Genomic DNA, 16,699 nt, shown 5'->3' on the forward strand with positions numbered 1-16,699 from the left:
GGGAGGGAGGGAGAAGCAGGACCCCACAGAGCAGGGAACCCAATGCAGGGCTCGATCCCAAGACCCTGAGCCCAATCATGACCTGAGCCCAAAGCAGACACCCAACTGACTGGGCCACCCAGGCTTCCTGGTTCTTACTATTTCTATTTGCAACTGGTGTAACTAGAAGATGCCAAAGAAATACCATGGAAAACCAGGATTCTACTGCACTCATTTTGTATCTGAACTTAAGTAATTGCTCAAGTAAGAAAAAATTTTGCTTCCTTGGACATTCAACTGTCAGCTCTGTAATTAAATCAGTTTTAATTCAGACCCCTCCTTTGTTCTCTACCCGCTGGGTATGAGGCTCAATGTAAGGTGCCCCGGCTAAGGGTGTACCTAATTAGAACAATGGATGTGAAAGCCAACAACTCTTCTTTCCACCAGTAAAGGAACAGTGTGTGAGCCAGGTAAGAATCGCTCCCGTGTCCCCTTCTTACCTGTCCCATCCCTGAGCTACTCACCCAGGTAAGTGTACCGCCTGTTCATGATGGCTTCATCATTCAGTTTGAAATAGGTGTTGTCCGTAAGGTTCAGCACTTTGACTGTCCCGGCCCAATAAAATGACCCTGGGGCACCCATCACCACCAGCTCCTACCGAAGAGAAACCCAAAGGTAAATAAACAGGGACGGAAGCTGAAGAGGGGAGCAGGTGGTATAATGAGAACCATGGCCACAGCCAACAACTCAAAGATGCCTCACACCAAGGACCTTCTTTGGTTGGGTAATGAAAACTCCATCGCCAGATTCCTTGGTATTATGGAGTCCATCATACACACGGGGTCATCAGGAGTAAAGACAAGGATAACTGAGCAAGAATGAGGAACATACCAGGTCCCTACGCTACCCACGGATAAGCTCATGCATACTTCCTCACCTCCACAACAGGATCAAATAAGGAAATGACAAATATTGCGCATTGTCCTGAATCGCAGAATTCCAGGAAACAGTGCTCACAAAAAGACGCCACCCCCTCATACAGCCTGGACCCCAAACCCACCTGCCCCATACAGAGCATAGAGAAAACAATAACCAGAAGCATCTTTGCAAAAAAACCGCACACTGACACTCCAAGGAAATCCCTCCCCCCCAGGCCCTCACTCAGGATGCCCTTCTCAGGAATGACTGTAAAGCTTGCTTTTGTGGCCACTGTGGCCCACTGCAAACCCACAACAAAATCAAGAAAGCAGAGAGGTACACCGAGGGATGGAAAGAGACCTGGGACAGCAAAAGACAGCACTGCTATTAAAAACAGACCCAGAGGGGCACCTGGATGGCCCAGTAAACTAAGCATCCAACTCTTGGTTTTGGCTCAGGTCATGATCTCATGGGTCATGGGATCGAGCCCCACAGGTTCTATCCCTCCACCCCTCTCCCCACTCATGTGTGCGTGCGCACTCTCTCTCCCTAAAATAAATACATAAATCTTAAAAACAAATAAACAAACAAACAAACAAGAAAACCGGAAACACAAAGACACAGTGATCTCCAGCATTTGCATTAGGGGCAAACGCCCCTGTACCCTCAATGGGGACAAGAGCTGGTTTGAGTTACAAAACCATCTAATGAGCAGTACTGATGAGAATTTCAAGTACTTCCAAATGAGGCACCTGCCTAAGGAATCCAGCATGAATAACTACATGCCTTCACCCGTAAGAATAGGCATTGTCACTGGGCTAAAGAAATTTGGAAATGATCTAGGGACCTCTAGGTGGCTTAGTCAGTTAAGCGTCTGCCTTCAACTCAGAGTCCTAGGGTAGAGTCCCACATTGGGCTCCCTGCTCAGCCAGGAGCCTGCTTCTTCCTCTCCGTCGGCCCCTCCCCCCTGCTTATGTACTCTCTCTCTCTCTCTCTCTCTCATGTTCTCTCTCAAGTAAATATGTAAAACCTTAAAAAAAAAAAAGGAAGGAAAAAAAGTTGGAAATTATCTAAACATCTAACATCTGGCATCCAAAATCACAGCACACCCATTCAACAGAATCCTGCAGCAGCAAAAATGCTGTAGATGTAACAGCCCTGAGACAGAGCCACACAGCACTAAGTTAATGAGGACAGGCCAAAAATATGTATACTATGATCATGTTTTATAAAAGGAAAAACAACTGTGGACAGACAGACAAAACAGAGCCCAGAAGGAGAAGCCCCAAACACTTGTGTTTTTTCCCACTGGGTTACAGGATTACAGGGATCTCTCCACTCCCCTCCCTTCTTCGGTCACTTTGTCGCTTTCTCTTTCTCTTCCTTTTTATCTCTCTTTGTCTCTTTGTCTTTCTCCTCCTTTCTGTCTCTTTCTCTTTGTCTCTTTCTCTTTAACTCTCTCTCATCCCTAAAATTTATTTTGTATTTTTAAAAATTCTACTTTTGTTTCTTTTAATATTTTACTTATTTATTTGAGAGACAGATTGTACAAGCATGGGGACCAACAGGGAGAGGAAGAAGCAGACTCCCCACTGAACAGGAAGCCTGATGCAGGACTCTATCCCAGGACCCTGGGATCACGACCTGAGCTGAAGGCAGATGCTTAACTGACTGAGCCACCCAGGTGCCCAAGTGTTTTTCAAAATTCCAGAACAGTGATTAAACACTGACAAGAAAGTCACCTCAGAAAACACACAGTACTTTCAAAATGGAGCACACGCTGTGTGGAAGCTGTTCTGAGGGGAGGCGCCCAGTGCCTCCTTCCATCCACAGGATGGCCCTGGCTGTGGCTTTCATTCCTTCCTTCCCCAACAGGGAATCCCTTCTTTTGATTATCTGGGTTTCCCCAAGTACCTACACTGCAATATGAAATGATAAAAACTATTTTCCTAACAAAATCATTAATTTTTCAGTCAATAATATTAAGCACCTACTATCATGTATGAAAGCTTATACTTGATACACAGATCAATAAAGTCCGTTTGTAGGACATTCCCAGGGGAAGGCAACATGGAAACATACAAAACAGTCTTGAAAAAAATTCTATACAAATAAAGACAATTTCTGGGGAAACCCCTCAGCCACACAAAAACCCCAAAGGTGCAGACCATGCAGACAGAAGACACTAGACCCTGCAATGTCACCGAGACCTCTCAGTGCCAAAGCACACCCACCCCCCTTGGCCCCTCGAGTCCCCACACACTGTTCTATTTCAGAAACATCCATCCAGGTTAGCCCTTTATGCAGAGCTGGCCTCACCACTGTCAGAAGGGGCTCCTTTCCGACAAGTCCCTAAAGGCTAGATCTTGCTACGAGGCTCCTGAGTTTCTGATGACAATATATAAAGTCACCCTGAATTCCACAGAGCAAATGTCTGAACAAGCCAGAAGCATCTGAAGAGAAAGCAAAGAAAGATCGCATGGGCAGGAGAGCAGGCATGCAACCGCGGTGGCAAGAGGGCGAGTGAGGCATTGAACAACTCGTGTGCTTCGGGCCATTTGGGAAAGAACCTTAAGCAGTCGGGTGTGAGCACAGACAGAAGACAAGCCACCAGATTCTGCCAGAATGGCGTAGTGCTGGTGATTCAGGAAGGTGGGAGACCAGGAAAGACTGTGGAGGAGCACTGCATTCAGGTTCTGAGGTCCCAGCCACACCCACGGGAGCTGTTGGTAAGTCGGCCTCTCTGAAGCATCCCACTGTTCTATAAAAACGTATCACTTCCTGCACTCAGAGCTCATCACTGAAAAAACACAGGTGGTGAGTGCATCCATTCGCTCCTGTCCCCTGCACTCTTCTGTTCTGTGGAAGGGGCTGGGCTAGTTCTAGAAGGAACATTAGACAAATGATTGGTTCTTCAGAGGAGAGGGACTTTTTCCTTGGCCTTGAGCTCAGAAAGGAATTAGGAATCGGGTGTCCAAATGCTCAGGGCGTGAGGGAACATAATGACCGCTGGCGTCGGTGCCAGGGGCACACACCACGTGTAGAGCTTCTCCACCTGCAGCTCTTCATAAGCCAAAGCCCTGACTGTCACCAGGGACCTGTACGGCTCTCTGGGACACCAGGCGGTAGGCACACTGTGTTCTGATCATTTAAATCAATTCAGCATACCAATCGAGAGTTGTATGTCTAACCCATGCCCGCACCCGCTCTCTCAAACATCACAGAGTTTGATAAAACACGGTAATCGCTCTCCTCAAAAACCTTTAAACCAAAGCTCTGGTCTGTCTTCACTCTCATCTCCGTGCTCATGCCTCCTTCTCCCTCGGTTCAAACTAGACAACCTGAGGCTGAGCCTGAGACCCACAGGGCTGGGGCAGGGGTAGGGGCGGGGGAGGACAGGAAAATAGTGTCTTCCTGGAACTCCCTGTATCTGGGTTTCCCATTCACCAGGGATGATGCCTGTGCCCTTTCGGCACTGGTCACCAGTGCCAGGAAAATGGCATCAGTGCCTAGCTCCCCACCACCCAAGAACAGCCAGCACAATGGTACACACCACCTAACTCCCGTGTGGAATGCCTCCCATAAACAGTGCGGACCTTTTCCCCAGCTGCATTTATTAGCAGAACCTCCAGAGGCACAGGGGTGTGCTTCAGAAGCCGCGGACTTCTCTCACCGCTGCAAGCTGGCACGGGCAGGCAGGGGACAGAGGCACATTCGGGATCTACTACAGAAGTCTACACCCAGACTTCTACCCGGGGTCTCCAGGCTCCCATGGCAGTGCCTCAATGCTGGCAGGTTGGCCTATGTCTTCTCTTGCTACTCACAAAGTATCTGTACCCAGGCTACAAAAGTAAATAAAGTTCCCAGGAAGCTCTCCTTTATCCTCAGTGACGGGCTGAAACTCACGTGGCATCTGTAGCTCAAACAGCTTTCGTAACCCCCGGGTCACAGACCTTCAGGCACCCTGGGCCAGAGTAATTGGAGGCCACAGAAGCATACCCAGCTCGCTTATCCTGTGCAGGGACAGGCTGGCCCGCAGCGAGAGCCAGCCCAAGTAACAGGGTCAGCAGGAGGGCAAGGCAGGGGAGAAGTGCTGCATGACCCCTTCAACCACATTTCCTGCTCAGCCTCCAACAGCTGAAGTTCCAGAAACAAGAGAGGCAGTGAGTTCAAAGACCTCCTGTGTAGGGAGGCCAAAGCCTAGGGCAGCCAGGACACAGTGGCCGGGTCAGAGGATTGAGCCTCCCTGACACTAGCCCCACAACCCCCCATCCGTGCACCATGGCCCCAGGGCTATTTGCCCAGCCAGCACATGCTGAGGCTCCACAGTTCCCAGAGTATGGAGTTTCAGTAAGTCCTCCTGTTCTTCTGGTCATCTGGAGCTCACACAGCCCCTGGGCTCCCCTCCACCCCTGCCCTTTCTGCTCCTCCCACCACGCCCTCCTTCCACCCAGCCCCAGTGCCCTGTCTTCCCTGACCTTCCAGCTGCTGAGACCATAAGGACACCCGCTCCCTGGGAACTCCTCCTCTCCCTCAGTTCTCCGTCAGCATCTCTGATGTGTTCTCATTTCTGCAACGAGTCTCCTTTTTCTCCTCCCACTGTCAAAAGGAGGTGTCCTTCTCACCCGCAACCCCACCTCCACACTGACCACAGCCAGTCCCCTCTGAGAGGTACTAGAAATGACCACATCAGAGTTTCCAACTCAGGTTGGCTTCTGTTCCCTGTATCCAACTATCTTCTAAAAACACCTACGAGTGTCCCGTCCATCCCCTCACACTGCATGTGCTGAAAGCAGGCCCATTCATTTATCTCCCAGTGACTCTTCTCTAGATAGCCTTCTTTCCCCTGGGGCACCCCTGTTCTCCAGAACCCTGCTTCAAAATCTACTTCCTCCATTCCACAGTCCTCAGCCACCCAGCCCACTGACACTGCCTTTATATTCTCCCATGCCTCTGGTCATTTCTTCTTCCTGCCCTGTTGTTTTGTAGCTGGACCACATCGCAGCCTCCCACCTGGTCTCCCTCCAGGTCCTCACACTTTTAAATCCCCAGGGACCCCAGCCCACATGGCCTCTCTCTCCCAGCACTGCCAACCACGGTGTCTGCCCCCTGCTTGTGGACTTTCAAGGGTGCTCTGCTGCCTCCCAGGCAGAGTCAGACTCTGCTAGACCTTCCAGAGAAATGACAGCCACAGAGACTGTACAATCTCACCGAGCACAAAGATGGAAGGAGAGTGTGAGCCTGGCATACTGCAGAAGGTATTTCAAATCAATGGGGAGGAGGAGACCTGGTGAGCAGGCCACCACGAGAACAATCAACTACACGTTGAGGGAAACAATGAGGTTTGTTTCTACCATACAATGTTTGCAAAAAGAAATCCAAGTTGTATTGAAGAGAGAAATCTTAAAAAAAAAAAAAAAAAGAATACTGTTATACTGAAAATAAATAAAAAATAAATTTAAAAAAAGAAAAGGAAAAAAAAAACAAAAAAAACCCTGTTAAAGTACTAGAAAAGATCACAGGTACATATTTTGTACTCTCAGGAGAGGGAGAGTCTTCCCGAGAAGTCGAGAATCCAGAGAGAAAATGACTGATGAATTGAAGTAATAGGACTGTGTCACGGGAGTGCAATAAAGACACCATAAGCCAACTCAGACCGATACGAAAAAAATTTACAACATGTAAAAAGAGATGAGATTAGTGTTAAAGGTATCTTCCAAGTTTCTAAAAATCAGTTAATCAAAAGGAAGAAAAAATAACAAGACCAAGAACATAAACAGGCAATTTCTAGAAAAAGACAAATGGCCAATGTTTGAAGAACACTAAACAACACTCATAAGCAGATAAAGGGACATTTTAGCAAAACGAAATATCTTTATGAGAAAAATTATTACTGGTAAGAGGCTGTAGGAACGATGACACACAACTGGGGGCCTGTCGGTCGGCAAACATCTCTGGGGTGCAATTCGCCAGGATGTACCCAAATTCAGATGCTGGACAGCTTTGGCCCCAGCAATTCCTCTGCTACGTTTGTCTTCTGTGGAAACGTGTACTTGTGCACAAAGATGCCGTGTGTGGGGACCCCCAGCCCCATGTGGCCAGGGGAGTCCCAAGTCTCTGAGGCTGGAGGAGGGGTATCCGGGAGGCCAGGTCATGGGTGAGGCAGGAAAGGTAGGGAGACCCAGGTGGCCACACAGAGGAGTCTGGATATCACTGTACATATGATGGGAAGACAGAAGGCTCTGAGCAAAGGAGTGCCACGGTATTTTTCTCATTCCGGGGAGGTAGCTGTGGCTGCCCTCTAGGGAGAGGCTGTCAGGAGGCAGGGCAGGAGCAGCGAATCGGGAGGGTCTTATGGTGGCACCCTGCGCAAGACAACGGTCCCCCAGGTTTGCAGGGCAGCAGGGGAGGCAGAGAGAAATGGAGGCCTCTGGGATAGGTTTGAGGAGCACAAGAAACGAGACTCCCTGATGGCTTGGATACGGGAGAGGAAACAGGAGAGGGATCTTGCTCACTGGGGTCTGAGCAGCGAGGATGATTGGTGGCACCATCCACCGGGCCTCCCAGGGATCTCTGTGTAGACAGTCATAAGCATTGTACCAAAGTGACAGCAAAGGGATACAGTGAGAAGGAGAGGGAGCAGACAGCAGGGTCGGGGGGAAGCACATCATGTTCATTGGTCTGAGAGTGAAAGACAACATTTCTGACTTTTCTACCTTTTCCATGTTGCTTTCTGAGTGAGATGTTGCATTGCTGACTGTCCACTTTTTAATTTAAATAGCCACTGCAGAAATTAAGGTGGGCAGCTCTGCCCTGGATACAGAAGCTCTCTGCTGTCCTGGAGCAAGAGGAGGAGAGAGAATGTCAGAAAGCCAGGCCCCTGGGCCGGGACATGGTGTGGATTTTAATCTACCGTATGATGGGAAGCCACAGAGACAGGATGACAGGGTTTGATCTGGAAAGATTCGTCAGGCTGCTGTGCAGAAAACACAGGGACAGGGGTGGAGAACAGAGGCAGACTGAGGTGATGGACATGTTCTCAAGCTAGAAAGGCTGCAGCTACACAACACCGTCAATGTACTAAATACCACTGGACTGTTGGCTTCCCAATGGTCAAAATGGTCAATTTCATGTTATGTGTATTTTACTACCAAAATAAAGAACAGATGCAGGGAGACCAGTTCAAGACCAGAAGACCTCCAGGTGATGACAAGGACTCTTCCAGAAGGGTGACTGTGGTGGGCAATTAAAGCTGTCACATTTGGGATATACTTAGGAGGTTAAAAGAATAGGATTACGGATGAATCAGAAATAAAAGGTACTTTTTTGTTTGGGCCTGAACAACTCCATGGATGCCTGAGCCACTTATGGGACCCAGCATGGAACACTGCACATGGCAGATGATCAAAAGATGTTCGGGAAATGAGGGGCTGATGTGAAGGGTGAACTCACGGTAGGTAAGAATCACTTAAGAACTATCCCTAAAGTTGTACCGTCTGGCCAAAGATTGTGGTGGTACGTCTGTGAAGGTACAGAAGTATTCAAGATGACTATCCTTTGGAATTTGGAAAAGGGGTTGGCTGAGTTATGTGTGAAATCATGAAGTCTCTCCACGTAGGGAAGAACAATAGGAGGGGATGTTTAATACACCCTCCTCAGCGTCAGCAATGACACAAACTTGACTGAGCACCACCTTACCAGCACCCCTTTGAATCAGTTCCTTCCCTGGGACTCAGGGTCCAGACGATTCCTTAGAGAAATTGTCTACATAGGTTCTCCTCCAAATGAGCCTGCTCAGCACCCCCCACCCCCAACCATGGTCTCTGGCCAGGAGGAGCCCCCACCAGCATTAGTCACCTTCCTTGGATGTCACATCCAGGGCCCAGAATCTACTCCCTCCCAGCTCGAGTGTGTGGGGCCTCGGCAGCTCCATCTCAAGGAACTACTGAGACCATAATCTGCCAGGCAACCAACATTGGCAAGAGAGCAGAAACGCCCAAGGGGCGGACACCCACCTCAGTGAAGAAGCCCGCTATCCCCGCCTGGCAGGAGCCATGTTCCTCTCCGTACTTCTTCTTGTACTCTAGAGGGGAGGGAAGGAAAGAAGAAAACCACAGCCTTGTCAGTGTGTGCCAGTCGTGTGGAGGGGCCGCCGAGCGTGCTGGCCACTTCCCCGTGCACGGCTGCGGGCTGGGCCTGGGGATGCCTTCCAGACCGGGGCGTGGAAGGAAAGTCTCTGGAATCGACCAGACCTCAAAAATCCAGGCTCTGGTGCCATCAGGCCTGAGACGGCCAAGCACCCCAGTGGACTCCCTCCATGCCTGTGGGGGAAGAGCAGCAGCAGCCATGGTGATTAAGTGGGAGGCCAGTGGCGATTATTTCATTTACTTCAGAAAGAATGGAGAGCCCCAGTAGGAAAAGGAGCTGAAAACATGACCCTGTGTGGAGTCCCCTGGAGCACAACCAAGCCTCCCAATGTGACACTCCACAGAGCTGAAGACAAGATGATTCCTGCCATCCAAGTAGACAGTGGCCAATGGAGCCTGGGCCTACAGGAAGAGGTTCCCCGCTAGACCTGCTCTGGCACTCAGTTACACCATCCCTGCCGGTGTGTGGTGATGCCACACGCCGACAGCTCCATCCTCTGACGAAGGGGAAGATCTCTCCAGGTCAACAGAAACACAAACGGGTAAGTGCTTTTCCTCCACCATTCCCTCACGGTTCCCAACATGCTGACCCTACAAAGGGGCCTTCTGTGCTGCAGTTTTAAGTTGGAGGGAAGAGTGTGTAGCATGTTCTAGGCCCTGTTAGCCACACCCACTCATGCCATTCCACTGATCTCTTATCCCTGGGAGCCCATATTGTCATCTGTGAAGAGGCAAAACTCCCAAGGCTCAGAGAGGTTAGGTGCACTGCCCAAGGTCACACAGCTAGGAAATGGCAAAAGCCAAGATTCACATACGTTCACCTCTGTGGCCCATTGAAGGTTCTGTGGAGTGAGTGATTACCCAAAACCCAGGAAGTGACCAGCCAGTTGAAATCACTACACAGGTAAAGACAGAGAGAGGAGCTCAGCTGTGTGATCAGGAGGGTCAGACAGAGACAGAGAGTTCAGCTCAGATGACTCAAATTAATTATACTGCCAGACGAGAGCTCATGGCTGTTCCTGGGCACTTGGGAACGCAACAAAATAACCCAGCGATCCCCCAGGTGACCCCTGGGCTCGTGGCAAGTCTTGGGTACCATTAAAGGCAATATACTGAATTTTGAAACAAAAGAAATAATATGAAGGAACAATGCAGCTGTGATTGCAACATAGGGCCACTTCCTGCCACTCTGAGAGCGTCTGTGTGAGAGGAGAAGGGGGAAAAGGGCCCTGGGGAAATATACAGAGTAATTCAGTTTCTAACAACACTCACCGCAGAGCCTAGTAACATTTTCCAGTAAGTGGCCATTAACCGACTGCTAAATTACAATGGAATGTCAATTGAGTTACTCCTCTTCCTTGTGAGGGCTAAATCAGTTCCTCCCTTGTCGGGTTATTCCAAGGAGAACTCATAGGCCTGCCAGAGAGCAACCCAGGGACAATGGGACTTGCCTGTTCTCTGCAAAGTCTTGCACCCCGGCTGGGAGTGGGGCTTGTGAAAGTCATAAAGAGCGTGCATCAAACTGTCTGATGGCAAGAAATAATAAAAATTAATAGTAAAGCCTGCATCAAATAGCATAAGGGCAAGAAGGATCAAAATGTCCCAACCCGAACAAACAGTTATATTAAATCTGGAAGGTCTGGCAAGAAGCATATTCACTCCCCACTGACTCGAGGGGTTAAATACCCAACTATAACTCTGAGGCAAATAAAACAAAGAAAATTCAGACCCCAGCAGCTAAACGAAGCTACAGTGCAGGACACACCAGTTCAGCCTTATAAATTTATGACACGAATAAGAATTACACAGGAATCTTTCGTGTTTTAAAGAAAACAACCTCAAGATCTCCTTTGCAAGAGGGACTCCAAAAATAGGAGATATGAAAACCTGTCTTTTTCCTCCTCAAAGTCTTGTACCCCGGATCTGAGGGTCAGGGACACACAGAAAACAGTCTCCACCCCACTGGCTTTGACTTCCTGGGCCACCAGGGTCTACACCTGCCTTCTTGGGAGTGCTCTAGAGCAAGGAATCAAACCATGTGGGGCTCCTGACTAGTACCCATAACTCTGACCTCCCAGAAACTTCTTTAACTCTTGGTTAGCCACTTCAACTTGGAAAGAGGCTCCAGTCCTCATGCTTCCACCCCACCCCATCACTCCTCTTCAGCTTCTCTGTCCATGTAATCTCGCAGCACAATGTAAATGATACCCTCTCCCCATCACAGAATGCCTCTGTTCATCATAGTTGACGGTTTATTCAACACCAAGTTGAACTCATTGATCTCACTGCCCCCAACACCGCCCTTGTGCCAGTTACTGGTATGTGCTAGTGCTAGTGTACTAAGGGAGGGTGTGCACATGTTTCTCTGTGCACAAACTCAAGGCCCAGGTGGAAATGAGACAGGAGCAGGTACATTTCTCCAGCCACTAAGACTTGAACTCTCAACCTGCTTACTTGGGACCTTTGTGGCCCCTGCTCTGCCAGCACTGCCTTCTGTCTTCCAATCAGTCCGGTTCCCTGACCTCCACCCCCAGCCTGGCTTGGAAAGGAGTTGCATCCTAGGAACCAGGAATCCTGAGTTCTCCACCCAGGGCCACCACTAACCCCAGAGACCTAAGAGTAGTGGCAATTGTGATTGGAGCTCAACAAAGACCCAAAAGGATTGATGTTTCTGGGCTTTCAAAACCCAGATTGGCTAATTCTCCCCTAGGCAATCCCCTCTCCTTTGAGGCCTTAGGGGAATAAGATAGAATATCCAGATCCCGTTCCTGAGAAGGCAGGAGCTTTGAAAAGGGAGCTAGGTTTGGAGATAGGAGGCTGCCCCTTCCCCGTGTCCTGAAGAAACCCCACCACCACCGGTCACAGTCCTTCCCTCCACTGAGGAGTCCAGGCAGTGCAGGCTGGAAGGATGGGGTGGGACCTCCTCTAGTCTCCGGTGTTCCCAGAAGCCCTTTTCCTGCACACACACAGAGGCCGGGGGCCCTGGCGGCTCCTGGACACGTCCACGCAGTCGCCACCTGCTCCAAGGATATAGCTAGGCAGAGAGCTACAACAAGCTGGTTCCCTCCCTCACCGCCAGGGAAAAAAAACATTTCTCCATCTTGAAGCAGCAAAGGGGAATCAAGGTCAGCATGATAGGAGCCCACTGTCCTGCAATAAACCGGACACCATTAAATCCAGGGACCTGAACCTCAAGCAAAAGATGTGGGTGAACAGGGGACCTGGAAATCACCTGGAGGAGGCAGGAACAGTTTGGAAAGCTCTGTCTCGCTGCTGTGGGTGGATGTGGGTTACTTGGCCTGTGTCACAATATTCATTAAGTTGTATGGCTCCTCTACTCTAAAAATGGTAGTATTTTCCTTGGTTTAGCTGCCGGTTTTACTAAATTCTGTCTAAACAGAAGGCAATTCAGAGAAGAGAAAATACTGGTTTCCAAATGTCACAACCCACAACTCAATACATGGGACTTACACTAATGAATTTTAATTCATTCAAGAATTAAACTGGGTGGAGTCACTTCCTGAACTCCTCCTGAAACGCTGGTGGGATAAAACCAGCCCATGGAAAGATCAAGTTCTACAGGCGGTATATTATTCCTTACTAATCTCTCTTCCCATTTGAGAAAGGTTCATCTTTCAAAAGTCGTCTTTCTAGTGCATCAATTTTAAAACTGTTTCTTTCATAGCTCCTGAACTTAGCCAGGAACTAGAGAAAAAAATGGGTTTCTAGTCTCAAATTATTCCTGAGGTTTTGCTCAATTTCTGAGTGAATACCAAATAATTGGTCATTGAACAATTTAGAGGACAAGTAACTTGCGTAGACAGAACTCTACTAGTAACCAGGGCATTTCAACATATAAAACTGAAAAGACAAAACTGCCCACAGTTGTGAGGGACCACAGTCTAAATGTGAAGGGGGGGGAAAGGGCAAATGACCTAAATAGCTAGGTTAGAGGGCAGGGAAAACATTTTATCAAAATAATGGACAATTAAGCAATGGTGGGCATTAAAAGCAAACTGCACAAAGCCAGCAACTTACAATCACATGAGAGAAGCTTTAAGAGGGGAAGAGATCCTAGAACATGTCTATAATTCAAACCCCATCCATTTCTTTTACCGATGAAGTCACTATTGCTCAGAGAGAGCAAGTAGTTTATTTAAAGCCACACAGCAAAGAAGCCTGAGGCAGGATTAAGTGGCAGGGTCCCTGCCTCCCAATCTGCTTCCCTCATACCGTCATGCTTCGTGGACCACAGTCACCGTGAGAATATTCTTGTCCTTGAAACAAATGTTTTCCATCAATGGAAGAATGGATACACAAAATGTGGTATATACATCCATTCGGTGGAACTTTTCAGTCTTAAGAGAGGAAATTCTAACGCGTGCTACAATATGAATGAACCCTGAAGACATCATGTTAAATGAAATAAGGCAGTCACAAAAGGACAAATAAATGCATGAATTCCACTTATTTGAAGTCAAACTCATTGAGACAAAATAGAATGGCAGTTGCCAGGGCTGGGGTGGAATGCAGGACGGGGGACGCGGGGGAACTCATGAGTATCAGAGTTTCATTTTGGGAGGATGGAAAAGTTCTAGAGATGGATGGTGGTTGCTGCACAATAGTGAGTGTATGTACTGCACGATTAGAGCTAAAATGGTAAATTTTATGCTACGTATTTGTTACAAAATTTTTTAAAATTTTAATGTTTCATAATCTTTAAATACTTTCCACCCAGAATCTAGTACCAATTTTGCCAACTCCCTACTTTAGAAGCAGAAGCAAGCTACTTTATGGGCACAAATAGCATACGTACCTTCAACTTACTGTGTGTTATAGACTAAATGTGTGTTGCCCCCAAATCCCTATGTTGAAACCACACTCCCTGATGGGATGGTATCAAGCAGTGGGGCCTTGGGAGGTGGTTAGCGTTAGATGAGGCCACAAGCGTAGAGTCCCCATAAATGGGATTAGTGTCTTCTTGTGAGGCCTTAGAGAGCTCGCCTCTTTCTGCTCTCCACCACGTGAGGACAAAGAAGACTGCCCTCCCCAGACACTGACTAGGCCAGGGCCTTGATCTTGGAATTTCCAGACTCCAGAACAGGGAGAAATAAACGTTTGTTGTTTAAGATGCTGTCTGTGGTAGATCTGTTACAGCAGCCCGAAATGCCCACGACATTGTACACTGTGGTAGCTTTCATCCCTCCTAAAAAGTGACCCTGAACAGGGGACAGTCACATCTCAGTGAGAGTCCCAGCCCAGAACTGAGGAAAATTCACAATTATGACCAAAACTAACAGACTCATGGAATAGCTACCACTGAAACACAGACCGTCAAACCACTACTCAGATGTGAAAACCAAATGCCTACAGCAAGGAAAGATCTAGGACGCAGAGCAGAGAGGCCTCTCAGGAAAATGGGATCAGGCTGAAGGGCCTCATCTGCCCACCTCCGCGCCCCCCACCCCGACCACCGCACTTGCTGGGATTTGTCTATATTTTGTGTCTGCAACTGCAAAACTACAAGAAAGCTTGAAAAGTCTCCAGTAGAGAGTCCTAAAAAATCAGAATAAAATTACCACATGATAGGAGATTTTGCTCAGTGAAGGGCCACAGCATCCCAGTAACCACAAAGAAAACCAACATCCCAACGGAACAGATGGTACAAAGAAGCTGCTGTTGAACTTCCATGCCAACAATCCTTTCTCTACTTCATGAGCCTATGACCTTCATCAACCTCCCCAAGCCTGTTTTCTCATATGTACAATGGGGCTAAGAATTCTTACGCCCCAAAATGAGGTCATTACTCAGTCTGAGCCTACCTGTGAAGTACCCTAACACAATCCCTGACAGCTGGTAGGTAAATCTAGTTGCTCTGAGAGGAATAAAACCCAAGACACCTGACATACAGATTAGCAATTTTAGAAGAGGAAAGTCATAAAATTTAGACATCTGTAAGGAAAATATCAGATAATATAGCTTAAGCAGTCAATCATTCCACATAGCGTATGGAAACACGTTGGAAGCATAGAATATATTTGTGCCCATAGTAAAAATTCTTAGCACCAAAATGAAAGCTCGATGGGGTTCCCTGAGCCCTAAGAGTCACTGCCAGAGACCTGGTCACCTCCTCTGGCCCTGGCTTTTCCCTCTAGCTACGCTCCCTCCCTCTCTCTCCGCCTCAGGGTCCCTCTCTGCCTTAACTGGTTATAATACAGAACTACATCTGTTTCTAAATTTGTTATATTTACTTAAATGAGATAATGTTTATGAAAGCTCTTTAGAAACCATAAAATCCTATGTAAATGTAGAGTTCTTTATTTAATAAAAATTTATGGAGCTTGTTCTTGAATATTTAAATGGATCAACTTAGCTTTTTATGGTTCTCTCCAAAACAAAACAAAAACACAACAAAACAAGACAAAACCTCAGGTCCTTTTCATTTGTAAATGGCTCTTGATTGATTTTTATCCCCTGCGGAGCCACAGCACTCCACACCAGACAGGAGAAGAAAACCATATGGGAATGGGTGATGTTTCCTTCTCTAGAAATGAGCCTGTCTTGAGAGATGAAAAAGCTACAGGGAATAAAAGGCCAGTCACTCCGAATTAATAAGAAAGCACAGAAATCTTTGGAATCAATGGGACAAGTTTAAGGCACAGAGAAATTAGATAAATTCAGACCCCAACAACTCCCAACTTGAGAATGTTTACACACGGCATGAATTAAACTTTAGATCCTAATCTACCGAAAGGGGAAAGGAGAGCTTACCAGTAAATAAATTGTGCAAATAGGATCTTTAAAGATATCTAAGACCTTATCATCTTTTCGTGGAGTCTTTTTTTTTCCCTTCATGGAGTCTTAAAGTCATTTTTGTAATACTCAACTTTCTACCTTCCATTATCTATTCATTAAAGCAGGATTTGCCAGAAACCTTCTCTATTATGGCACTTAACTAAAAAATTCGTACTTATCGAGTGTTCACTCTGAGCTAGGCACCTAATATACTCAAATACCTAGGTTAATCTCCCCATTTTACAGATGAAAGCACTGAGGCTTAGCGGGTTTACCCAAAGTCACCCAGACGGAGCTATGAGTTCAATCACGGGAACAAGTGAACTGCTCAGATTCTGAAACTGGGTCTAACCTACGGTGGTGCTCTCGTTCTGCTTCTTTATCAGTGTTTCCCCTGGGACACTTTTGGTTAGTTTAGCAGAGCTGTTTCCAATTTTTCCAGATTAGTGAGACTATTTTTGTCACAATAAAAAGACAACCTGTGGATCGTCTGGGAGGCTCAGTCGGTTGAGCATCCAACTCTTGGCTTCGGCTCAGGTGGACCTCATGGGTCATGAGATTGGGCCGCCAGTGGGGCTGCACGCTCAGCAGGGAATCTGCTTGAGATTCTCTCCCTCTGTCCCTCCCCCCATTCACATGTGCACTCTCTAAAATAAGTAAATAAATGTTTAAAAAAAAAAAAAAAAAGATGACTTGTTGACAGCCCCGTCCTGCCAAGCTCTGGCTTCTTGTCTCGGCGGCTCAAGGGCAAAGGATAAAAGAAATCTGTGTGCCTATATAATATATATATATATAAACAAGGCACTGACTTAAGAGCAACAGGTTTCATAGAGCTGACCAACAGTTCCCACCCCCCAAGT

The 16,699-nt window shown here is 47.5% G+C and overlaps 1 protein-coding gene across 1 annotated transcript in view; it reads right to left on the reverse strand.

The window, feature by feature from the left end:
- Positions 1-16,699, reverse strand: part of ITGA9 (integrin subunit alpha 9) — a 327,258-nt gene that overhangs the window by 278,324 nt on the left and 32,235 nt on the right. Inside the window, exons 5-6 of the mRNA XM_032354270.1 lie at positions 8,913-8,980; positions 504-633 (exon numbers count right to left, since the gene is read on the reverse strand). Coding sequence (XP_032210161.1) covers positions 504-633; positions 8,913-8,980 — 198 coding nt within the window. The remainder of the gene's footprint in view (positions 1-503; positions 634-8,912; positions 8,981-16,699) is intronic.

Source organism: Mustela erminea, chromosome 1 (genome assembly GCF_009829155.1).
Source record: "Mustela erminea isolate mMusErm1 chromosome 1, mMusErm1.Pri, whole genome shotgun sequence".
NCBI classification, from domain to species: domain Eukaryota; kingdom Metazoa; phylum Chordata; class Mammalia; order Carnivora; family Mustelidae; genus Mustela; species Mustela erminea.